We start from the raw sequence: 24,147 nt of genomic DNA on the forward strand, positions 1-24,147 counted from the left end.
TCAGTTTTGTTCAGTGTTACAAGTTAACTGTAGAGGAGTACTGTGCGATATCAGTCAAGCATATCCTTGTTTGCGTGATTTCGTTTCATCCAACACTTTACGAAAAATTTGCACTAAGCATCATTGCGCTTGCGATCGAGTTGCAGTGTGATTATCCATACCAATATGCTACCAATAAATCAACGCCCTTATAACCGGTTACACCAGTAGGATCTACAAGAAAACAGTGAACTTTCGAACGCACTAGACAGTGACAGCTGAGCAGTAACACTAAACGATTGTTTTGATAAAGAGATAGAGACGGGGTATCTAAGGTGGATCCACTCGGGAAGAGCTTAGCAATTTCTTATTGTGTCTTATTCAAGTGTGAGTAGAGCCGCACATTTGGGACTCAACTTCTTCAGTCAGTGCTCGTCTTTTTGCCCTTTTTTGCTCTGAGGTCTATTTGCGCGACTATTTTGCGAAGAAAATAGCGCCAGCTCTTCTCTACACCTTCTCAAGAAAAAGTCAATCAATACTACGTGAAGTTTGGTTTGGTGAAATGTGAAATTATGTACGTGGCTGCGTTCGATGTGGCTTTGTGGTGTTGGCGGTTTCGATCGCAGTGACGTCCCCTCATAGTTCTTATGGATCACTAAACCGAATGATCCCACTGGCGATTGATTAGTATTATGGATCATAACTGTATTGGTATTATTGATTTGATCACATCATCTAGTTTGTTAATCAAATATTTTTGATAGAAATCAATAATCCGTGGAGAAAATGAGAAATGAGTGGACAAAGTTGTGTAGCAGTCTACATCTTAGATGTTATACAAGCGACCATGTCATTGCAGATAGTTCATATATGCTGCGGAGGTGTGAGATGTCAGGAATGCTTTCATTACTAGCTTCACAGTCTAGCTGAAGAAGTTGGTCGACGCACAAACTCTACAGAAAGATTTTATCTTGTAGGTTGGAGCGCCGCGAACACCTTCTCTCAAAGATCACTATAAATCTAATCTTTGTCTGAAGTTTAACGCTCCTTGGAGTAAAGTGGCAAACCACGTTCGGAAATCAAGAACATCTTGCAATCGTGCAGCCAGCCGTCGTGGACAGAAGTTGAGCAACAAAAATTCTGTCCTGTCGTATCTAATTGTTGCTTCTTTTTAAGACTGCGAATAGTAGAGCGTATTCCAGATAATCGAGCAGGTTTCTTTCGAAGGTTGAGAGTTTCAGTTTAGAAAGAATGGAGCCATCGACGAAGTTAGAAAGTGTGGATTCCGTGGGATTACCAAGAAGGAATAGATGAAACGAATTCTGATATTCTTTCGAGTGTTCTCAAAAAAAAACTAGTTCAGGATGAGTAGATCTTTTTTGGTTTGTTTTTCATTCTTTTTATGGTAAAGTGTGGTTGGGGAGCACTCAGCGGTACCCTTTCTCGAGGTAAATAATCAAATCAATTGGCGCCTTGAGGTCTAAGCATTTGTCTTAAAAGATCTATGACATGTATACTAAAGTTACTAAGAGAAAAAAGTAAGTTAGAGCGTCGGGAAATAAAGGCGCCACTGAGTGGTCCCCCAGCTACATTTTACCTTACTTTTTACACCTGCTGCTTCTTTTCTTCTTAACGTTTTATGTTTTAGAAAGGTTCGTACCACGAGAGGTCGCGGTCATTGAGACATTTTCTACTATTATTATTATTACTACCTGCTTATTCCCTTATCTACGTTATGGAAGCTATTTGCAGATTAGTTTTTTTTTTGGATACTTCTTTGTGTCTCTTTTTGCATACAAATGGTATTGTCCTAATTGTAGCGTTTCGATCAACTAGTGTCCAGTTTGCAAGACATCATCAACGTATGCCCCCTTGACGGCACTGAACTGGACGAAGTGATACAAAAGATGTAGAATGAAAGAAAGTGCGCGCTTATTTAATATCTCATCATCATTATTATCATATTATCTTTGCTTGTGTTCATAGAAACATAATATGTAAACGTTTACGGGTACATAGTGTATAAACTTGGTACGACATACGAGTGAGCTTCCAAAGCATTCAATGATTCGCATGATCTTGCGCATGCGACAACAAAAGATGACAGAAGGTAGAGCAAACGATGACGAGAGAAACGTGAAAAGATACATGATACAACTGTGCACGCAAATACACCTCTCGCATCAAAGAGCAAATTAATTGGACACATAAATCAAAGCGGGTAAAATGTCTAGTTTAGTCGTTGTTGTTTAGTTCACATGTCATAGATCTTCTAAGACTAATGCTTAGGCTTTAGGTCCCGATTGATTTGATTATTTACTTCGAGAAATAAGGGCGCCACTGAATGGCCGCCCAAGTACACTTTACCCAATCAAAGCAATAACAGAAAACGAAATCCACCTATTAGACACTGAAAGATGGAAAAGAAAAAAATTCAAACGAAAAAACATTATTTTAGCTTGTCGTAAATGTTCGCACAATGTGTGCAGCCTTCACAAAACGACATATGTTTTCGAGCGGGTGCGAATTCCAAACGCTTATAAGCTCAGGGTAGACCGTGATGAATTTGTGGAGTACGATGAATGGAAGAAAGATCTACCCAACAGCTCATACTCGAGACAGGTTAACGCGCAATTTCTCAGCAAGATAAGAGATTGATAGCAATGAAAAGACAATATAAGAAATGTTGTAGTAGCTAGAGCTTATTTTCTAATTTGAAGCTTCAATGGATCGTCTACTTCGAGGATTGGCCATGGGGGTAGACCGTGTTGTCCTTGCTCGGAAGATGTTTGAATTCATGCTCTACAGATGGGCGCCAGAGAGGTAACTGATGACCCTACTCATCCGGATTCTGCTGAGACCGTGCACATATCGGCGTTAGCATTACTGAAAATGCTAAAGCATGCTAGAAGTGGAGTGCCGTTGGAGGTTGGAACTATTCGGAGGAGTAGACAATGAAATATGGACCCGTGAGATCTTTCAGGTTATGGGCCTTATGTTAGGCAGTTTTGTGGACGACTACACCATAAACGTTGTGGACGTCTTTGCAATGCCACAGAGTGGAACAGTGGGTTATGAGCAACCGTACGACGATGAACCAATATTTCTGCTCAGTCACTTTTTTATCCTCTACTTCTTTCTACATTATGGCTGGGGTGTACGTGACTTTATCCTTCCCTTGTGAAAATCCCCACGCTTCTATCTCATGCAATTTTTGGAAGTGATGCTAGACACAATTGTCGATGATGATAACGATCTAATTTCCGGCTGTTGTTGGCTTCTAAGCAATCGACAACACCAAACAGGAAACCTGACGGCTGCAATCAATATATATCAGAGTATATTTAATCGTCATCGCCCACGGTGCTACAAATCTGAACTTTAGACTTCTTGTGCTCCTTCATTGGCCTTCACTGATCAACAAAAATAAAAAAAAAAACGCTGCACTTCCTGTAAATTTTTGCTACAGAATCATGTAGTTCTTTCTCCAACAATGCTTTCCTCGTTCCTTTTTGGAAATTCAAGCGTTGATGAAATATTTCACAGCTCCGGTTTCACAAATACCTAAGTGGATCAGTATGGCATTTGAAGAATTCGCAAACTTGACCCTTCATATACGTTTCTCAGATACCGCTACAGTTTCAAAACCCTCGAAACTTGAGCTTTTTTCCCCCAATAATTGGAACAGAATGATGTGCTAACAAGCAATGACGTGAACGTCTTCAGCACAAATTCGCTCGGAATTATTGTGCGGTATTTTACGCCAACTGCGCTGATCTGAATTTTTGCAACATCGCACATGCATTTACGCATACATACATATACACAAAGACACATACCGATTAGGCGCGTTATTATATAGCATGATGATAGTGACATCGACGACAATCTCTGTTTCCAATCCAGAGCAAAACCAAGATCATTTTTTAGGCTTACCTTCGTTTTTTCACAACAATGTGTTTTTCCTGCGCGTCATCGCCTTTCACTACGTGAATCAAAATCTTTGCTCGAACCACTGTCCCCAATTCTACTCGACAAGATTTCTGCTAAAGTTGTGTGTTACAGAGCGTCACTGTGGAATCCGTCGACCCAGTTTATCAGACGAAACACATGGAACTGTTGAAGCAGACCGGGCGCTCGGAAATGGTAGTAGGATGGTAATTTGACAATAACATGACAACTACTTTCTTTCTTTTTCATAGTTTGAGTGTGTTGATAAAGAGATCAGAGAATATGGGGCACTCCATTGGACACATGTCCGAATTCCATTAAGCACATTCCACAGCGATATCTTTGTATGAATTTCCGTTGCTTACAAAACAAACTTACTTCTTCACACTCTATTAAACACCTAGGATATCTATCCTTTTACGCATTTGCTATCTCTGATGGGTATTGAGGTGGCCAGGGCAATCGTGGCGATAACCACGATCGCTCCACCCCAATCAGAAACAGCAGCTCCAACAGCGGTGAAATGTAGCTGCAGCCTTAGTTTTGTGTTTGTCGAAACCGTAGATTCTTATATATCTGAAATGGCCCGATGTGGATCTAGCAACTCAAGGTACCACTCTCACCCTGGATTTGGTTGTTGGTTATCGAGTGTCGATGTCAGCACACAACAGTCGTTCGAAGCGCTTCATCCGAGAGCTGTAGCCTTAGTGGTGGATCCTATACAGAGCGTTAAAGGAAATGTTAGTGTTCTTTTACGCAACTGTTGGGGAAAAAACTAATTTTGTTTTTGCAAGTTTAGGTGATGCTGGACGCATTTCGATCAATAAATCCGTTGGCAGTGAACCCTCGCCTGTGCGCACCAACTGCTGAAGCTCGTCAAACCACAAGTAATATGGGTCATCTGGTCCGACCAAGTCTTGTGTCGACTGTGCACGGTTTAGGATTACGGTGTGCTGGATCTTCTGCTAGTAAAGAGTGCAGATATATGTCTATAGATGTTTTAGGTACTACTCTTTGAACTGCGCTTACAAACTCGCCATTAGAGAGCAAAAGATGTTATCTCGTCTGAATCAAAAAACTTGGCTAGATGGGATGGTATGTAGATTCTTAGGTAAAATCCTACTTCGAGACATACCGCCTAATCCATAGTAGCACAGAATGTATTCGAACGATTGAGCGCAATACACGGTGTCACTTCTTGACACTCACTTAATCTCTCACTCATTTTAATCTCTCCTATTACTTGAACTCTCTATCGCTCCTTCCTTAAATAGGGAGAGATTTCCGCCTGCGATGTAGACGTATATTTGGTGTGTCTGAAGTGGGATCGACTTCGACGCAGAGTTCAGAGTATATAATATAGAAACGGAGCGGTCATGATACGATTATGTTCTTCACATTTGCTATCTTTGACATTGTTTTGAAGCAACCATGAACAATCCCATTTGAGGTTCATCTCTCCCACCATTTTCCAGAATATTCGTAAGTTTTCTGGTGTTGAACACTCCAACTGCGAGCAAGTAGAAGAAATGCTCAAACTAACTCGTTTATTCACCAAGGCAAGTACCTTTCATGACCTCATTAGCCAAGCGTTTCATTTATGCGATAAATGTTCAAGGAAATACAGTCGGATCAACAAGGCAGTGCTAACGAACAACAAATTAAAAAATATGGGAGACTGAACGCTAAGCAAAAACTTGAACAGGTAAATGTTGTTTAATTTTCAATTTTGCTGTTGTTGGTTTGTGTTGTTAATTTTTCGTTCGTTGTTTTTTTTTCCAATTTTTTGATTTCATCAACTATATCTTTCAGCTAGCTAACGAAATCATGGCCGACAACATTATACAGGAACTGAGTACTGTGATCAGCGCACATTCATTACATTAGAAATACCTAAGTTCGACCAAAAATACAAGCACTGATCTCCAAAAATTCGCATTGATTTTGAATAAAGAGGATAGTAAAAACCACTTACAATTATCCTACTGCTTTAAGCGTAGAACTATCATATTGGTGTAAATGCCTGTCTCAAGATACTATGTCATTTCTGTTGTTGTAAAGTGCTTTTTAAAGCAGTCTTCAAGAGGTGCCAAAGTAGAGCGATGCGGATTTCCATCATATTCTGCGGAACCATTAGCAGTACGTGAAATATTCTCATCATATAATCCGCATCCGTCTGAAATGAAAACATTGAAAAATTTTAGTCAAATTTATTATTTAAGCGGATCTGGACCATAGCTCAGAACCTAAACATCGGCACCATCGAAGTGATACTCTTCTGACGGAATCTAATTGAAAAGAGCAGGCCGGTACTCAGCACTTTCTTGACACAATAAAACAATTTGCGTTTTAACAACGTTTGTCAACGTTCAACAACAACAATCGTATTACATTGGCTTTTCACAATTTTTTCAGTAGACAATAACATGATGAACATGACAAGACTTGACCTGAGTACACTGCATATTATGTTAACTTGCTACATTCCCATATGACTATGTACGTTCATAATGGACAGCGTTAATTCTTTAAATTAGGCACCACCGCCTTTTTCACAAATACAGATCATTTTATCAGTCTTGAATGTTGAAGCGCAATGCACTCGTAAACAATTTGCAATTTCGGAGTTATTGTAAGGACTGTAACTTTCACAATGCCAGCAGCTTTACCTAGACAGGCCAGTGAAATTCGTGCAGCCGCTCATCGTGAACATGGTATATAATAACGGGCTTACTCTGTCACGTGCATGTGTGTGCTGTGTGTTGTGTGTATATGTGTGTATGTGTGTGTTGTGTGTGTTTGTGAAGCGAAATTCCAAAGAGGGGATGCGGCGAAACAAAAAGCGTCGAACTGGTGCTGGTGCGCCGACGTCAGATAGATGTGAAAATGGTTCCGACGGATCCCGCAGCTTCGGATTGGTGAGCCGGCACCAGATAGGTGTAAAAGGAGGTATGACGGGTGCCTCGGCGTCGCATTGGTGTCCCAGCGTCAGATAGCTGTAAAATGGGTTCCGACAGGTCCAGAAGCATCGAATTGGTGCGCCGGAGTTGTAGAGAGGTAAAAGGGTGTGCGACGGGTTCCACGTCATCGGATCGGTGGGCCTGCGCCAGATACCTATGAAATGGGGACGACGAACATCTGAAAATGCACATCTGAAGAACCTATCCCCAGTCAAAAGTCTCACCAAGACACCGGCAAGGCTCCTCACTTGTTTTCTGCCGGAATGCAAGATTCCTAAGCAATGGAAAGTTGTTCTCTTCGGGTTCCGGAGAGCATTCATCCTCGTCTTGCGACTGGCGAAGTCTCGACGGGCACAGCGGATGCTTTTCCCCGCCTCTGCAGCTTCAGCCAGCACTTCTGTTCTTCTCTCTTTAAGGTCTTCCTTTATCGCCTCTCTGCAAAGGTTTGCGAGCTCGGACGTGAGTTCTTGGTTCCCTGCGGCTCGTGCTGCTCCACGCTGGCGTATCAGTTCAAGAGTTTCAAGAGACAGGCGTCTCTTGGTGGTTTCAAAACTCTCAGCCTTCTTCGCGCAGTCGTGAAGGTGTTCAACAGGCCGGTCATATTCCTCGTCGATGTTGTCCATTGCGGAATCTTCCCAAAAGCCGGCTAGCGTAGCAAAGAGATCCCAGTTGATGATAGTCCTGGGATTTCTCTCTCTGAACTTGACGGCTTTCTCTGCTCTACCTTGTGAAGGAAAATCTTCCTCGGAGGAGTCGATGGTCCGATCCCGTATAGAACTCTGATACAACAGCGACGTCCGTCAGGTAGAACCTTTTATTGACGATGATGCGGTCTATTTCATTACGGAACCCTCCACCGGGTGACTCCCACGTCCAGCGTAGAGAGGAGGGCTTCTGGAATTGCGGAATTTCCTATGGATGGTCTTAGTCGTCATGATGAACTCGGAGAGCCTCTCTCCCTGGTCATTCCATTGTATGCCGTGGGTCCCGATGTGAAGTTCCTCCGGGGTTCTTCTTGGGCCAACTTTAGCGTTGAAATCGCCAATTATGACCTTGTAGAAGGCATGATCTTCTCGGTAGAACTTCTCCAGGTCCACATAGAAAGCTTCGACTCCTTCTTCGTAGCTTGATGTTGGAGCGTAAGCGACGAAGATAGTCAAAGCTGGTGTTGGACCACATCTTCTCATCCGCAGACGTCCGATTCGGGTCGTAGTATCATAGCTGTTCGAAATAATCGATGTTCTTTACCATACTCGTGTTACTACCGTTATTCGTGTACTTGATCTTCTTGGCTTGCATCATCAGATCTTCGATGGCCGCTTCCGATGCAAGCGTACGTGCGTTATAAGTACAGATCGCCAACCTAGTCCTTTCCATTTCGGTAGCCTACATGACTCCTGCAATCCCGTCCTACCTGGCGCTACCGTACCAGGCTTTCCTCCGGAATCAGGAGACTCTTTTCTATTACTGATTTTTGCATAAAAATTTTAAAACCCATGGGCAGGTTGCAAGCCTCTAGTCCCATGAGTTTTTTGAGAACTTCCGTTCTCCCGGAGTGGACATGTGGAGCTTATTTGTTGGAGGCAACTCCAAACCGCCTCCCTTGCACCTCCCAGTCACTTGATTGCAGGCTTTTGGCCGGACCGACGTGCGGGATACAAGGATGTCATGAGTCAGTCCTGGCTCAGCAGAAACAGGGAGTCCATCCCCTGAATATACCTGCGTCTCTGGGCAAGCACAAGGTCGCTTTTGGTTCGCGATTAGCCTCCTATTGGTATTAAAATATATCTATTTTATTCGGTTCTATTCCTTCTCCCAAAACTCATGCGACTAGAACCTTGCAACCTGCCCATGGGTTTTTAATTTTCAAAACACAGTAATAGAAAAGGGTCTCCTGATTCCGGAGGAAAGTCTGGTACAGTAGCGCCAAGGAAGACGGGGTTAGAGGAGTCATATAGGCTACCGAAATGGAAAAGGACTAAAATGACGATCTGTACTTATAACGCACGTACGCTTGCATCGAAAGTGGTCATCGAAGACCTGATGATGCTGACCAGGAAGAAAAGTAATACCTCATCGGACTGACCGAGGCGAGACGACGCCACCCTCTCAACGCCGTTTATGAAACTGGAGAAGAACTGTTCTTAGAAACATGCGACAGCAGAGGTGTTGGTGGAGTTGGCGTCCTCGTCAACACGAGTATGGCAAAGAACATCGACTCTTTCGAACAAACACGAATCGGACCTCTGCCGATAAGAAGATGTGGTTCAATGCTAGCTTTGACTATCTTCTTCGTTTACGTTCCAACATCAAGCTACGAAGAAGAAGTCGAAGCCTTCTATATGGACCTAGAGAAGCTTCTAGAAGATCATGCCTTCTAAAAGGTCATAAGTGGTGATTTCAACGCCAAAATTGGCCCAAGAAGAACGCCTGATGGCTCTGGGGAATTTCACATCGGGATCCACGGCCTGCTCTAAAACCATCCATGGATACTCGCAATTCCAGAAGCCTCCTCTCTACGCTGGACGTGGGATTCACCTGGTGGAGGGTACCGTAATGAAATGGACCACATCATTGTCAGTAAAAAGTCCTGCCTGACGGATGTCGCTGTTGTGCCAGAGTTCTATACGGGATCGGACCATCGCCTTTTTCGAGGAAGATTTTCTTTCACCCGAAAAAAGAAAAAGCCGCGAAGTTTACTAAGCGAACTCCCAAAATCATCATCAACTGGGAGCTCTTCGCTTCGCTTGTCGGCTTTTGGGAATTTACCGTCATGGACAACATCGACGACGAATATGAACGGCTTGTAGAACATCTTCACGACTGTACGAGTAGAGCGAAGAGTTTCATAATCACCAAGAGCGAAGAGCAGAAGTGTTGGCTGAAGCTGCAGAGGCGGGACAGAGCATTCGCTGCGCCCGCCAACTTTCCCAGTCGTAAAACAACAACGACTGCTCTCCGGACTTCAGATGGAACATCCAGAACTTCAGAGGCATCGAGAAGGGGGATTGAAAAGGTCATTCATGACTTCTACTCAGATTTCTTCGACAGCCAGGCCCACTTGCCTCCTCACCATCCGAGGAAAGATGGACATGTTATTCCAAAGGTCCTCTCTTCCGAAGTCAGACATCCCATCATGTCGGTGAAGAATTGTACTTCACCCGCTCCCGACAGAATCAAGCCTGAACATCTCAAGTACTGTTGTATGAGAAAGGAGACCCATAAGGCATCGGCAACCATTGTCCAATCTGTTTACTGTCTGTCATCTACAAGTAATCCTAAACAGGATAGAAAGAACACCGAAACAGAAAAATGAAGGATGGCCATGCGAGCAGGGTCTCGAAAAGGGTTCAGTACGATTGACCACATTCAAACGGTTTCAAAATAATAGAAGTATCGCAAGAGTACAAGATGCCGCTGTGTCTCACTTTCATCGACTTGAAGAAAGCTTTGAAGAAAGATACAGTTGAGACCGAAGCTGTCATACATACTTGAACAACCAAGGCGCCCTACTCCATACATAAAATAGTTCGTGAGCTGTCTAGCAACTTCACGAGCAAAATTTCCCCATTCTACAATGATGTCATAATCGACGTGAAGAGAGAGATTCGTCAGGGTGACTCAATTTCACCCAAGATATTCAGTGCCACTCTCGAGAACGCGATGCGAGGATTGGAATGGGATAACATGGGAGTGAAAGTTGACATTTACACCATCTTCGTTTCGTTGATGACACAGTTCTTGTAACATCAGGCATCAATCAGGCGGAATGGATGCTGGCTGAATTTAATGAAACGTGAATAAGATGGGTCTTCAGCTGAATCTTCAAAAGACTATGTTCATGCGCAACGGATGGGTCTCGGATGCCCCATTCACGCTCAACAGAACAACCATATCCGAACGCACCAGCTACGTTTATCCGGGTCGGAAAAAGAACATAAAGAACGACCTGACCCCCGAGCTGGGCAGGAGGAGACGAGCGGCTTGGGGAGCGTATAAGAGTATCGAGGATGTAGTGGAGAAGACTAAGAACACTCGGCTCCGTGCTCACCTCTTCAACCCCACCGTTCTTCCTGCTTTGACCTACCCTTCAGAAACGAGTGCGTTTCACAAGCAGGAGGGAAATGCGATCAGCATCACAGAACGTGAAATTGAAAGGGTGATGCTAGGAGCAACCCGCTTTATGCAGGTGAAAAAAGGGATTCGAAGTTCACTCCTACGTCACCGAGAGAATATCAGAGATGCTGCCGCATATGCCAAGGAAAGCAAAATTAGGTGGGCCGGACACCGGAGCCGTAGGCAACCGTATGCCGCGCCACATCAAAGACCGCACACACCGCAGAAAGACCGCAGACCCGATGGTCAGACCTTTTTACGAAGTATTTCAAAGAAAAGTACGACGCTCTTCGAGTCCCTCGCGAGAAGAGATGCCCGTGGGCAACACTAGCGTGCGACCGGGACAAATGGAGGTATTACTGGTGCCCGTCAATGAAATATTTTTAGATACTGATTAATGCGTATAATACAGTAAAAAAAGAGGAGTCAGGTGCATAGGTCGAATTAGAGAAGAACGACGAAGAAAAAAGCCAAAGAAATCAACATTCTGTTCCTAGATGACAATGGAACGTCACAGGTTCCCCTTCGAGCGCAAATTTTTAATGAGACAAAATGGGAAAAATGCTATTTCCTGTTCGTCTATCTGTGTTTGTCCCACCAAAAAATTGCGCTGGAAGGAGCGCGGTCAAGAAAGCGGTTTTAATCGAGACCAACGCGAATTGCAGTAGGGGTCCCCCTGAACTCCAACCACTGCCTCCAACGCACCGCATCGAGCGCAACCGCTTACGCAACTGTGGCGCGCTTTGTTTCATTTTGGCTCTACTATAGTCGAGTCAAAACGACATAAAGCACGGACAGTTGCGTAAGCTGCTGCGCTTGAAGCGGTGCGGTGGACAGAGCAGTTGGAATCATCCATCACACGATCCAAAATCTCTAACCGCCAATTCGGATTGACACTGCACAAATTACGTTAAGACGTGATTTAATCTTTGCGAAGTACACTCACAACATTGAAGCTCTGAAGCTCAAAAATTTTCTCAACTGCAGAATGCAACAGTATCATCAAAGTAACAAAATGAAAATTCACATACTTACATAAATAAGAATTTAAAAATGCTCACTATTCAGCATTCTACTCGTGCGAGGATCCACGATATTTAACAACAGCTATGCGAACTGAGTAATTAGAAGTAAACAGTAGCAAACCGAGATGTGGTTGACTATGCATCCGTGGATTCAAATACACATCATACTTATCCCTTATGCTATTACGACCACGTCTCGTATTGAAGACGTCCGCAACTCTCCAATTTTGTGTGAAAAGATTCCTCGGTGCAACCATGTTTGACAGCTACAGCATCGATTGCGAGGGCAACCTCTTTTGGCATGTTTCCAGAACTTCCTGCGACAAATACCAGACCTAGGTAAGGATGTTCGCGTAACCATCACTGCACATTAATCTCCTACAACCTACCATCTTGTTTACCCAAAATCTCCCACACTTCATCTGCGTGCTGTAAAATCAGATGTTGGACGTATATCTGAATAATGGATGAATTTGTAGCCCCTTCACATGTGATACACTTGCAGGAAGAAAACGTGCCTTTCGATCCGTATCACGACTAAAGGCAGTATAAATCTTTGTGTTAGCCAAATGATCCCATTCTTGCTCAAAGTAGAAATCCCGCTTTTTCCCGCGGCATCCGAAGAACAGTATGGAACTGGCAGAATTTTCACACCTGGAACTATTATTCACGGACTCACACCTACGATCAGAACAAATCTTACTATTTTAAGATTCGTACCGACACTGTACTCTTAAGACACAAGAAAACAGTACATTTCGGGTCTCATACGCCATTCATTCTATAGGAAATGGTCCTAAGCTTCCGCGCATCGGGTAAAATGTCGTGTGGGGGGACATTGATGCACCCAAATCTAACTGTCTGGAGTGACCGTACGAAGAGAATCGTGGGGGAAACTTCGACTGTGCCTGTATTGTACCTGCACTCAGGGCGCGAAAAAGGCAATGGGGCATAACAGTCGTAAAGACGTCCATAGAACACGTTAGCCGTTCTAGTCGTTAAATCATTCCCTTTGCTTAATGGATGCCTCTAACTTGCTGATTCTTTGCGACTTCAGTCAGATTACTGATTACCACCTGGCCGGAGTTTGGATCGAATTCGAAGGAGGAATTCGGCGAATGGCTCGCTGATTGTGGATTGCTGTGGAAGGAGCGACACAACTGCGGAAGTCCGGTTAAAGTCGCGAAGCAGACGAATGTGAACAGCCTTCATAGAAGATAATCCAACGGCCTTATTTAGGGCCACCAACTTCCAAATACAAATCGAAAATGTGTGAATAAAAGTTATTGCATGCATGCTTAGTGATCGTGGACTGCTGTGGAATTCATTTTTGGTTCCTTCTTTTTCTTTGGAAGTAACACATGATATGACTTGGTTAGTTATTTCTCGTAAGCTTGTTCGGAGTAAAACGTAGTTGGCCACTCAGTGGCGTACTTATTTTAGAGTTGTACAGCAACTTCGCGACCGGAATTTCGCCATTCTACACTAATATCATCATTGACGTGAAGAGGGGGGAGGGTCCGACAGGGTGATACAATCTTACCCAAAATATTCACAGCCACCCTCGAGAATGCAATGCGAAAGTTGGAATGGGACGACATGGGAGTGAAGGTTGATGGTCGGCAGCTACATCACTTGCGCTTTGCTGATGACATCGAACTGATAACACCTAGCATCAGCCAAGCGGAACGAATGCTGACTGAATTCGACAAAACATGTGGATGCATCGGTCTTCAGTTGAATCTCCAAAAGAGAATATTCATGCGCAACGGATGGGTCTCGGATACCCCGTTCACGCTCGAACATATCCGAATGCACCAGCTACGTCTATCTGGGTAGGGAATTGAACATGATGAACGACCTGACTCCCGAGCTGGGCAGGAGGAGACGAGCGGCTTGGGGAGCGCATAAGAGCATAGAGGATGTACTGGAGAAGACTAAGAACACTCGGCTCCGTGCTCACCTCTTCAACCCCACCGTTCTTCCTGCTTTGACCTACCCTTCAAAAACGAGTGCGTTTCACAAGCAGGAGGGAAATGCGATCAGCATCATAGAACGTGAAATTGAAAGGGTGATGCTAGGAGCAACCCGCTTTATGCAGGTGAAAAAAGGGATTCGAAGTTCACTCCTACGTCAGCGATTAGAGACTTTAAAAGATTAGAGACACCGCCGCGTTCGCCAAGGAAAGTAAAATAAGGTGGGCCGGACACGTGATGCGCTTTAAGGGCAACCGTTAGAGCAGAGCCGTGAGCGACTGGGTTCCCCGCGATATTAAGCGCACTACAGGAAGACTGCCAACCCGATGGTCTGATTTCTTGACGAAGTCCTTCAAAGAAAATTATGATGCTCTTCGTGTCCCACGCGAAAGCGGGAACCACTGGGCTACTCTAGCATGCGATCGGGACTAATGGACAAGTTACTAAGAGGAAAAGACAGATCCTCCAGAATTAGGGCGCCACTGAGTGGCCCCTACAACTACATTTTTCCCTTGTTTAGAAGATTTGGTACAGTTAAAACAGTAGTAGTTCCAACTCTGTCTTCCTTTTCACTTATTGGCTTCAACCTGCACGTCGTGGATCCTCTAAGACTATTGCTTAGGTCTTAAGGCCCCGACTGACTCAGCTACTCAATTGTGCTCTGTGACCTTTTTCGCGCTCCGAGTGCAGGTTCACTACTGGCAGTCGAAGTTCCCGCCACGATTCTCCCCATACGGTCACAATTGATTTGGGTGCGTCACAGCGCCCTCCAACGATATTTTACCCCACGCATCCTTTCGATCAATAATGTTAACTACTGATTTTCTAGAAAGAAAAAATTGTGATGTTCCTACCTGTTACGCCATAAAAGGTAACTTCTAAATGGTGCCACTCCGGTACCTGGTCCTACACAGATTACTTGTTTATCTTCCTTGGGAAATTTGAAGGTTCCATTACGTATTCTAACGAGTACCTATAAGTTTCCAATAATCTTCAAAATTAGAAAAGTTCAGACTCGGGGAACTTTGTGTATACTTCTGTGAACGTGTTTACACCTGCACTGGACCCAATATTTTCATTTCGGGAGGTCAGCGACCTTTCTTGCACCTAGCCCATGAATGAGTTGGCTTAAAGGCAGCATACCACGAAACTGACGTAGTGTGGAAACCTGATGGAAAACGTAGAGCTCGAGATATACAGATATAGATACAGATTACGAATTTGAGAGTCGCCCCGCTCAGTTTCCCCTAATCTTCCTAAGAAACGACGTGAGAAGCGCTTAAGTTCATACGAAGTACATAAGGGCGCGCCCTTTTGTACACCCCTCCCCCCCAGTCCCCTCAGCAGTCTATTCATTGGTTCGTGGCGAGCAGCATAGGTGCGATAAAGAGGAGCCGGATCCTACACAGCTGAAGAAGGTCTAGCTCACGGGGTGCAACTCAAGCGATGAGGATCCCTTAGCCAACCGTCCATGATAAGATAAGTGATAAGGACCCTTTCGGTAACCTCCAAAAGTGAAGGGGTGCCTTCGCTAATCCATCAGGTTTCTATACTGTGCCAATTTCGTGGTAATCCCTTACGGGCAAAACAGTCGTACTAAGTACAAGTTGACTTTAACAGTGTTACAAGTCATAAGTCTTGGCGGAATCAAAACCCATGAGCTAACGCTACAAGTTAGGATCAGCTAGACCAAAATTCTTCAATTTTCTGAGAGTACTTCTTTCGTCGCAAAGTTATGAATGTTGTAGAAGTCAAGAAGTTTTAAGAGTATGAAACACATACTTTATCACCAGGAGCTAGTCTTGCAATGAAAGAACTGCACAGACCTCGTCTCGGATCCAACATTCGCGATCGATATTCCACATAGAACACAAATACTCTGCTTAAACAAGACAAGTAACTTCTTTCTAAACCATACTGTTACCTTTGCAACAAGGATTTCAATATTTTTCGTTGATGGTGCGGAACAAATGCTGAAAGCTCGCGCTCGTATAGTTGTGAACAAGTCAAAGAGGCGTTCAGGTGGGATATTCGATGAAGTTTCAGGAAAGTCGCGCAGAACTTCTGCAGTAGTTCTCCGACATCTCGTCGTGTAGTCCAAAAAATCGTCCTAGAACAACCAATTTTGAAAATGATTGTTCATCCTTTAAAAAAACCGTTGATTCTATCCACAACACAGACACTGGATCCAATTCGAAGCGCAAGAGTTCACATCTGGGAAAACTGATCGCTAAAAAAAAGTTGGGTCTCATAAAGGATAATTGGTAGCTGAATGATAGATAACTGAAAACGTTCAGTCTCCTTAATAAACGGATTCATCATGACAACGAAAGTTACTCTTAGAGATTTGAGGATATACCAACTAAAAGTCACGGCATTTAAACAATTTGTAATAAGTTATAAACGTCATACTAATTAGTGTAAATTTTCACTTGTAGAGTCCAATAAACATCCGTAACGCATGTGCTAGCTCTGTTTTTAGCTTATAAAGTAGTCTTTTGAAAACAAAACCGCTTCGGGATCAGATCTCACTGCAATGAAGTCCGAACGAAATGTAACTTTATACAAACCAGGGCATGCGGGCTCACAAACTCGAGAAGCTTCTCTTTCTCGGAGACACAGGTAGAAATAGAAGCCAACATTTGGAAAAATGATTTACGTGGAATCACTTGAAGGTCGAAAAGCCGTTTAAAACAATTGCGCAGGGTTGGCCTCACTGAAATGCAAGCTCACTAGAAAACCTCATAAGAGTGCAGAAAACAAATAAATAACCTCCTATCAAGCATTTTGGCGGCAACTTGACGAACTTATCCGATGGCGAGAGGTAAAAAGGACGATCCAACAGGGTATTCGGATATTTCAACGCATCCAGAGCGATTTCAATGGATTCACTGAGATTGCAAGGTTGGACCATAAGCACATCTCCAGGTTCGTAGTGAAGAGAGACATTTCTGGAACTTTCAAACAATCCCTAAAAGTTTGCTTTTTGACAATTCCGAAGAATGAAGCTACTTACTGTGTTTGAAGAAATTCTTCGGCATGAAAAGACACTAATCGGGTGTCCTAAACATGATGTAGGAATTATGCTATGTTTATACTTCTTCTGAACTGTCACATTAAAATAAACTCTGATAAATACGTTCTCAAGTCCTGTAACCAACTGTTGCTCTCATCTATACTCTTCATTCCCAAATCTTCACAATTAATCAAATATTTCGGCCAGGTTCGACGGGGTGCGTGTCGTTAGGTACCCGTAATCACCGCGACAACCTATCCTTAGGCGAAAACCACGGGCAACGGCTATCGTTAATTGCTCTGCGCAGCAGATAGCGTCAGCAGAGCATTGCGCTGCGTTCGAATTACGCCCCGCCCATCACATCGTCCATCTTCCTCATCGTCTAATAAGGTGCGAAACATGTCTCGCAGGAGCTTACGCATATAGATAAAGGATAGAGGGAGGACACGTATAGAGGTACATCGAACGATTGCACACGAACTCCAAGAAATAGAAAGTAATAGTGTTTTATCTGTGTAAAACAAACCTCGAAACGTTTACAAACTACTGCAGTATCTTACATGGATTTAATAGTATCTATAAATACAAATATGCATCTATATCTTCTATACAATTTTTTTTTCAATCACAAATCTATATCTTTCAAAAACCAGGTTCTCAAAACAAACACTGCACATGACCTCAGTGACGTGGTGATAGGTGGGCGTGGCTTAGTGATCACAAGTGGACTAAGATATCTCTCTACTGCAGGCACTTCGGCTGCAGATAATCGGCTGCGGATATCTAACGACCGCCCCCGGTTCGATCAAGCTATCGACTTTTTTCCATCGCTGCTCTATGGCAAACATTTTCATTAAACTTTACCAAAAATTAGAATGAATGGGAACAGATTTCTCTAAATCTCCGTTATTATAGCACATTATTTGAGATGCGATTATTTTTCTTCTAGTATTTCCATTCCCTGCACCGCTTTTTTCGAAATGACTAAAAGCTTTTCATGCGTGAAAATATCCCGTAAAGAGCATACAAAGAGCGCTTTTTCACTGCATGCATGTGATTATAAAAATAATCAGGTGACGATCTCACACGACGACTTTACTGACTTTCGCCCTGTACGCACTGTAGCCGCGAAACCGTTGTTTGAAGTATAAATGCGGTCACATCTTGTAAGCAAATGAAAAATCTCGAAGGAATACCTGGAAATGATCCTCAGCAGTGACACGATCATTGGAAACTACAGTAACCTCGTGCAATCGTTGAATTTCTGCTGGTGTATCATCACTGCCATCGCCAATGTCGAAAAGTAATTTGTATTTTGGAGGTAACACATCTGTAGAGCAAATTTCTCCCTTCATATTCTAAAAAAAAAACTATTGAGAAGTTGATGACGACGACGAGAATATTACTTTCCAACATGTAGGAGAGTCAAAACCACATGAGGCACTCGAAACAGTGCAGTTGTGTAAGCGCCTGCGCTCGAAGCTGCGCGGCGAAGCTTAGCGGCAGGGGGACACTTACTGCAATTCGCGATGGTTCCCTTATGCAACCGCCTTCTTGGACACGCAGAGCGCATCCGCCTACGCAACTGCACCATGCTTCATTTTGTTTAGACCCGACTATAGATATGCTCCTCCACAATGGTTTACCGCCTCATAGTGGGGTGGAGGTGACTCTGGGCGTGGAACAGCGATGCACAGCGGAGGTTCGTTTTCCGGCAGGATCTCCCAAGGAGTTCGACACATCCGAAATTCTGACTTCTCGGAATCGGAAGCCTAGCTAAGAGTAAACCACTGCTAAGGTTCACCGTCCTGACAAAATGTCGCAAGGTGGCTCCTGATCCATATAGGTTGGGCGACGACCGGTGGTGAAAGCCAAGCTCGCCGTGGCAGGGCTGCTTAGTTTGGGGAAAAGTCTTTTTGCCACTCCAGCATATTCACTGCCCCTGCACACGTCTCAGACGTCGGACGGTATGGCGACCGGTGAGAGGCGATAAAATCTCAGGTGGCTCAGGACGTCTTTGATTCTGGACCAGGGCGACGGACGACCGACTCGCTGACGAACTGTCTCAGACTGTGTACTTACAACACGAGAACAGTGTCCACAGACGCTGACCTGCATGCCCTTCTCGGAGCTGGAGAGCGTATCAAATTTCACGTGATTTCCCTACAGGAGACCAACTGTAGAAGGAGCGGTATACGACAGATGAATGACGGTACACTCGTCATTCGTGGAGAGAAGGTTCCGTCGCGAAATGTAGGCAGTGTCGGTTTTGCTGTGCACCCATCTGTCGTCCATCTTGCCGATTCTCACCAGATCCTGCCATCTCGTCTGGGCATTCTTCTCCTCCGTCCTCTACGCCAAAAACCCATCAGTATCATCAACTGCTACTCACCAACATCAGCAGCTGATGAAAATTCCGAATTGGAAGCGTTTAGCGAGGAGATGGAGGAAGTGATCCGCAACGAGAAGTCCTTCTACAAATTCGTTGTCGGAGACTTCAACGCAAAACTAGGAATGGCTACAGAAGTGGAATACACGATCGAAAGATTTAGACTAGAGGACCGGAATGAAAATGGCAATTGTCTCGCCGGGATGTCCGCCTCTTTCATGGGGACTCTCTTTTCATGAAAAGATCATCGTCGGTGGACATGGGAATCGCCCAATGGCGCGACTCGTGCGGAGATCGACCACATACTCACCAACGGAGGTGGTGTCTACTTGACGTTTCAGTAGTACCACCCTTTTGTAGTGGTTCTGATCACCGTCTCCTTCTTGCGAAAATACGACTTAGCCACACGATGGAAAAGAACATCTGGTATCGGCAAAGAAGGAGAAAAGAAGTCGTCCACGACGACTGCGTACTCGAGGACTCCTTGTCTCAAGTTGAAAGGCGCATCGTATCGCATCGCATCGCATCGAGGAAGACCCAATCGTGGACTACGAGGTTCTCCTCATAGGATTACGAGCATGTGCTGAGCGTGCCTCGAAGCCGCGCAAACTTGGATCGAATTTCAAAGACCATCAAGGAATTGTTGAAAAGAAGAAGGGCTTTGGGGTTTGATCCGAATGCATCGCACACTGAGCGGTTAGTAACAAACACTAGCTGCAGGAAAGCGTTGCAGCAGGATCTTCTGAAATACAGGCAGAAGAAGATTCTGGAAGAAGCACAAAGAAGAACGAGTCTGAAGAAGTGCCGCATGGATGTCCGCGAATATAATATTCCGCCAGCAGCCTTTCCGAGCGAAGACGGGATTCGCACGTCTTCTCGTCGTGAGATGGAAATCATTACAGAGAGGTTCTACTCGAACCTTTTCCGTTCATCAACTCCTGTGTCAAACCCGATCATCCCCACTGGTGAAGTTCCACCACGGATTCTCCCTTCGGAAGTACGAATCGCTATCAAGAGCATGAAATCATGTCCGTAGAAGCTCTGTTGATATTAAATCATGTCCGGGGCTTGGCACAGCCCCCGGACTTGATTTAATATCAACACACCTTCTTCGAGCTGGTGGCCATCCACTTCGTGTATTCTTAGCAGCGCACATGACGTCTTAGCTTCAAAGAGAAAGCACCCAAGAGCAGTGGAAGACCTCGCGAACCATTCTTATTCGTGAGGAAGGTGACAGAGAGGACATTCGGAACTACCGTCCGATATGCTTGTGTTATACAAAGTATTCACCAAGATCATCCTCACGCGCATATTCAGGACGCTGGATGAAGCCCAGCCTCAAGAACAAGCTGGATTCCGTCAGGGATTCAGCTGCTTGGACCACATCCAGACCGTGTCGAGGGTCAATGAGGTTTGCCGGGAATATCGCCTGCCCATTGTTCTAACCTTCGTCGATTATGAGAAAGCCTTTGACAGCGTAGAAACGAATGCAATACTGTCAGCGCTGGTCGACCAAGGTGTGGACGCGTCGTATGTGAGGACATTAGCCAACTGCTACGATCGATGTACCACAAAGATGCAGCTTTTCAACCACTCCCTCAACTTACTCATTGGAAAGGGGGTACGACAAGGCGATGCTATATCGTCGAAGCTGTTCACGGCTGCATTGCAATGGATAATGAAATCACTTTCCTGGGAAGAAAGGGACATACGTGTTGATGGAAGATTTCTCTCGAACCTTCGTTTCGCGGACAACATCGGTCTCTTTTCGAGCAGTACCAATGAAGCAGAAACGATGCTCAACGAATTGAACGAAGCAGGGAGGAGAATAGGACTGCGAATGAACAGAAAGAAGACACAGTTCATGAAGAACGCCTACTGCGAGGACGGAGGAGTACAACTTGAAGGCTCCCAAATCGTGAAAACTTCGTCATACGTATACCTCGGACTTTCTATGAACATGGAAAACGACTTGAAGGAAGAACTGAATAGAAGAATAAGAGCAGCATGGGCAGCATTCGCAGCCGTCGGGGAAGCTACGGACCAACTGACGGACCAAGATCTTCGTGCCTATCTGTTCGACTCGACAATTCTTCTAGCGCTCTGTTACGCAGCGGAAACGTAGGCAGACACCGCGGCCACGTCTAGGAAGCTACTTACTACCCACAGAGCCCTTGAGAGATGTCTCCTGAAGTTTAGCCGGCGCACACAACACCTTTCCAGTCTTCGTAGCTCCGACTTAAGAGGAATGTCCCCTTCTTTCGCGACCCAGCGGAATATGTATCGAAAGCAAAACATAGATGGGCCGGTCACATCATGAGAAGAATCGACGTAAGATGGACTAAAAGAACGCTAGAGTGGATCCCAAGGGACGCTAAACGTCCCCGAAGGAGACCGCCAACGAGATGGGGTGACGTGTTCGCTGCACGGATGGACCAGCTGAGAGCTCAGCTGGATACGGGTCAAGGACCTCGTCAACGTCACTCACGAAGCTTGAGAACATCTTGGATGACAATGGCGAGGGAACGAAACGAGTGGAAGAGATGCTGAGGCCCGCACGTCCAGCGAAGACGGGCCATCTAAGCATCTATGTAAGTAAGTAAGTAAGTAGAGACATGCTCTTCTTTTCATCTCACATCTAAAAGGTCGGCTTCCAGATGCTTAAAAACCGACTAATCTTTCTACTTTTTCTTTAGCGTTCCTACCATTTCTGCTCGTTTTCTTCGGTTGGTGAAGTAACACGGTTGCACCCTTGTTAGGAATGTATGTTGGGTAGTCGGGTAGCTCCAAACCTTAGAATTGTTCAGACAGTGCTGCCCGGGGACGGGGCGTAGACATGTAAATATGCCATCCAAACTGGGTTTTGAGTAAGTTATCTGTCGCAAGAGCGACGGCTATTTTGTGCCGAATGCTATCGCTCTGTCACAGTAGTCACACCAACATTCGATTATAGCACCTTCAGCTTTTTCACTTCGAGATTTTCGGAGGAAAAACACTCGAAGCCGTGCAACGTCACAGACAGTACTAGGCACATCACAAATTGATTAATTAAAAATCAAGTGTAGTAGAGTCAAAACGACATGAAGCACGTCAAAACGCAGTTGCGTACGCTGCTTCTTTCAAGGCGAGCGTAACTGCTAAGATCGTGGTGGAACTCCTGCTAGCATCACCCATCGCTGCAGTTTGCGATGGTCCAGCTCGGCTCCAACTGCTGCCTTCATCGCGCCGCTTCGAGCTCGTACGCAAATGCACCGCAACTACACTCGTGATTCATGTCGTTGTGACCCGACTATAAATCAAAAACTAAAAGGCCGCATCTTCTCAGACCTGGGTGGATAATAGAACACTTGACGAGATACATTGAGAACTTTAAATCCTTTCCAAAAAAACGGAGTGTCCATTGAAACTGATAAAATTCACCTCAAAAAGACCAGTTTCTCTGAGCTTGTCCCATAATTCTCTCCTCCATGGACTTAGTGCACCATCGATACCTATTTCGTGTTGATCATCAGCTAAAAATCATATAAGGATTATCTATCTTGAAAAGATGGGACCAAAAAATACGGCACCTACTCTAAACTTTGTTTTAGTCCAAACACTTCACTTTACCATCTCTTAATCAAATATGACAGTGCCGCCCACGCGGCTGTGAACTCTGCGGGGAGCCTAAGCGGCTAAAGTGGAGTGGCGTAATTAGCGATTAGGATCGAAAAGAGACCCGTTCCCCAGTCCAAGTGGAGTCAGCAATGGTTCAACCTCCATCACAACCATAGGCTTCACCGCGCCGCTTTGAGCTCAGCCACTTGAGTCATCGCGCCAAGCTTCAGCTCATTTTCATCCGTGTGGCGTTGTCTTCTGAGGTAAGCTAGCATTTTTTTTTAAGAGTAAGCTTACCCAAACCGATATCTAACAAGCAGTCTCCTCCTAGTTGTAGTAATCGCCGAAATACTTTCTTAGCAGCAAAGTTATACTTTTGATAGGAGGAGTCGCCCAGACCAAGAACAGCGAAACGGACCTATAAAGTGGCCCTTCCTTCTGGGTAATGAATTATCGAAGTTTTAGCAGTTTTCCTCACGTTTTGCAGCCAAGCAGAGTTTAAATTTCTTCGTAGTAGATGGCGCCAACCATTGCGCATGTTCGGAGGAATCTCACCTTGTCCCGTTGTAGCAACTACGAATACCACAGCGTCTTCGGAAGGTAGATTCTAAAAGGGCGGAACTGGTCTTCCTTTCCTCTTTGCAAGTAATAATATAATCATAGCAACTAATATAATAGTTCTAAAGTAGCCCAATCGAGACGGTCTTCTTTTTCCCTTCATAATCTTTCAATTCATAATTTCAAGAACAACGCCGTACGAGCCAATGCTACAAGAACAAACACGACTTGAAGGCTAAACATTTCTTTTTTGTGAACTTTTTTCTCTTCAGAAGTTGTCTAACTGCAACAAAGAAAAATCCTTGAAATCATACGACTTTCAAATGAGAAAGGAACCCTTGAACAAGGAATCTTTGAGTAGAAAGAGAATACTGGATAAAACGCAGTAGAGCTACATTAGACACCTCGACATCATAGTCATCGACCCCATAGAACCGAGCTGGAATGTCAAGAAGTCTCGCTTCGCGCCAGAGACCTTCAGCAACATCTTCTGCTGTCCCAGTTTCGCTCCCATACAATATTAATAACGATCGCATTCAGGCGAGACCGATGCACCTTAAATGTATGTCATGGATGGTTT

At 44.6% G+C, this 24,147-nt stretch overlaps 11 protein-coding genes across 14 annotated transcripts; 8 read left to right on the forward strand and 3 right to left on the reverse strand.

Annotated features, from left to right (window-relative positions):
• Positions 1 to 2,704: 2,704 nt before the first annotated feature.
• Positions 2,705 to 5,817, forward strand: RB195_014731 (uncharacterized protein; the record flags this gene model as incomplete). The annotated part of the gene is made up of 10 exons (XM_064205122.1): positions 2,705 to 2,737; positions 2,788 to 2,907; positions 2,963 to 3,046; positions 4,045 to 4,136; positions 4,541 to 4,670; positions 4,730 to 4,878; positions 4,935 to 5,025; positions 5,406 to 5,489; positions 5,549 to 5,635; positions 5,743 to 5,817. The coding sequence occupies 10 exons, from the start codon at positions 2,705 to 2,707 to the stop codon at positions 5,815 to 5,817; spliced, it is 945 nt and encodes a 314-aa protein (XP_064061003.1).
• Positions 5,818 to 5,966: 149 nt separating this feature from the next.
• On the reverse strand, positions 5,967 to 8,267 carry RB195_014732 (uncharacterized protein; the record flags this gene model as incomplete). Of its 2 annotated transcripts, XM_064205123.1 has the most annotated exons (4): positions 5,967 to 6,106; positions 7,045 to 7,669; positions 7,916 to 8,111; positions 8,170 to 8,267. In XM_064205123.1, the coding sequence occupies 4 exons, from the start codon at positions 8,265 to 8,267 to the stop codon at positions 5,967 to 5,969; spliced, it is 1,059 nt and encodes a 352-aa protein (XP_064061004.1). The 2 variants fall into 2 exon arrangements, with proteins under 2 accessions (XP_064061004.1, XP_013291417.2); XM_013435963.2 differs by lacking the exons at positions 5,967 to 6,106; positions 8,170 to 8,267 and adding an exon at positions 6,801 to 6,926 and having other exon boundaries at positions 7,115 to 7,669; positions 7,748 to 8,077.
• Positions 8,268 to 8,873: 606 nt separating this feature from the next.
• Positions 8,874 to 9,271, forward strand: RB195_014733 (uncharacterized protein; the record flags this gene model as incomplete). Its single annotated transcript, XM_064205124.1, has 2 exons — positions 8,874 to 8,955; positions 9,039 to 9,271. 2 exons carry the CDS (start codon positions 8,874 to 8,876, stop codon positions 9,269 to 9,271), a joined length of 315 nt encoding a protein of 104 aa, XP_064061005.1.
• Positions 9,272 to 9,663: 392 nt separating this feature from the next.
• RB195_014734 (uncharacterized protein) lies at positions 9,664 to 10,206 on the forward strand (the record flags this gene model as incomplete). Its single annotated transcript, XM_064205125.1, has 1 exon — positions 9,664 to 10,206. One exon carries the CDS (start codon positions 9,664 to 9,666, stop codon positions 10,204 to 10,206), a length of 543 nt encoding a protein of 180 aa, XP_064061006.1.
• Positions 10,207 to 10,695: 489 nt separating this feature from the next.
• RB195_014735 (uncharacterized protein) lies at positions 10,696 to 11,337 on the forward strand (the record flags this gene model as incomplete). The annotated part of the gene is made up of 1 exon (XM_064205126.1): positions 10,696 to 11,337. The coding sequence occupies one exon, from the start codon at positions 10,696 to 10,698 to the stop codon at positions 11,335 to 11,337; it is 642 nt and encodes a 213-aa protein (XP_064061007.1).
• An 877-nt stretch (positions 11,338 to 12,214) lies between these two features.
• Positions 12,215 to 18,765, reverse strand: RB195_014736 (uncharacterized protein; the record flags this gene model as incomplete). Of its 2 annotated transcripts, none has more annotated exons than XM_064205127.1 (11): positions 12,215 to 12,366; positions 12,421 to 12,487; positions 12,550 to 12,685; positions 14,862 to 14,980; positions 15,790 to 15,889; positions 16,011 to 16,117; positions 16,578 to 16,723; positions 16,780 to 16,958; positions 17,024 to 17,070; positions 18,220 to 18,381; positions 18,670 to 18,765. In XM_064205127.1, 11 exons carry the CDS (start codon positions 18,763 to 18,765, stop codon positions 12,215 to 12,217), a joined length of 1,311 nt encoding a protein of 436 aa, XP_064061008.1. The 2 variants fall into 2 exon arrangements, with proteins under 2 accessions (XP_064061008.1, XP_064061009.1); XM_064205128.1 differs by having other exon boundaries at positions 15,921 to 16,117.
• A 460-nt stretch (positions 18,766 to 19,225) lies between these two features.
• RB195_014737 (uncharacterized protein) lies at positions 19,226 to 19,651 on the forward strand (the record flags this gene model as incomplete). Its single annotated transcript, XM_064205129.1, has 1 exon — positions 19,226 to 19,651. The coding sequence occupies one exon, from the start codon at positions 19,226 to 19,228 to the stop codon at positions 19,649 to 19,651; it is 426 nt and encodes a 141-aa protein (XP_064061010.1).
• A 170-nt stretch (positions 19,652 to 19,821) lies between these two features.
• On the forward strand, positions 19,822 to 20,448 carry RB195_014738 (uncharacterized protein; the record flags this gene model as incomplete). The annotated part of the gene is made up of 3 exons (XM_064205130.1): positions 19,822 to 19,920; positions 19,981 to 20,108; positions 20,166 to 20,448. The coding sequence occupies 3 exons, from the start codon at positions 19,822 to 19,824 to the stop codon at positions 20,446 to 20,448; spliced, it is 510 nt and encodes a 169-aa protein (XP_064061011.1).
• Positions 20,449 to 20,676: 228 nt separating this feature from the next.
• RB195_014739 (uncharacterized protein) lies at positions 20,677 to 21,537 on the forward strand (the record flags this gene model as incomplete). Its single annotated transcript, XM_064205131.1, has 1 exon — positions 20,677 to 21,537. The coding sequence occupies one exon, from the start codon at positions 20,677 to 20,679 to the stop codon at positions 21,535 to 21,537; it is 861 nt and encodes a 286-aa protein (XP_064061012.1).
• A 191-nt stretch (positions 21,538 to 21,728) lies between these two features.
• RB195_014740 (uncharacterized protein) lies at positions 21,729 to 21,962 on the forward strand (the record flags this gene model as incomplete). The annotated part of the gene is made up of 1 exon (XM_064205132.1): positions 21,729 to 21,962. The coding sequence occupies one exon, from the start codon at positions 21,729 to 21,731 to the stop codon at positions 21,960 to 21,962; it is 234 nt and encodes a 77-aa protein (XP_064061013.1).
• On the reverse strand, positions 21,787 to 24,103 carry RB195_014741 (uncharacterized protein; the record flags this gene model as incomplete). Of its 2 annotated transcripts, none has more annotated exons than XM_064205133.1 (5): positions 21,787 to 21,999; positions 22,833 to 22,924; positions 23,307 to 23,427; positions 23,488 to 23,616; positions 23,972 to 24,103. In XM_064205133.1, the coding sequence occupies 5 exons, from the start codon at positions 24,101 to 24,103 to the stop codon at positions 21,787 to 21,789; spliced, it is 687 nt and encodes a 228-aa protein (XP_064061014.1). The 2 variants fall into 2 exon arrangements, with proteins under 2 accessions (XP_064061014.1, XP_064061015.1); XM_064205134.1 differs by lacking the exon at positions 21,787 to 21,999 and adding an exon at positions 22,550 to 22,669.
• Between the last annotated feature and the right edge of the window lie 44 nt (positions 24,104 to 24,147).

This window comes from Necator americanus, chromosome V, assembly GCF_031761385.1.
Source record: "Necator americanus strain Aroian chromosome V, whole genome shotgun sequence".
Lineage (NCBI taxonomy): Eukaryota > Metazoa > Nematoda > Chromadorea > Rhabditida > Ancylostomatidae > Necator > Necator americanus.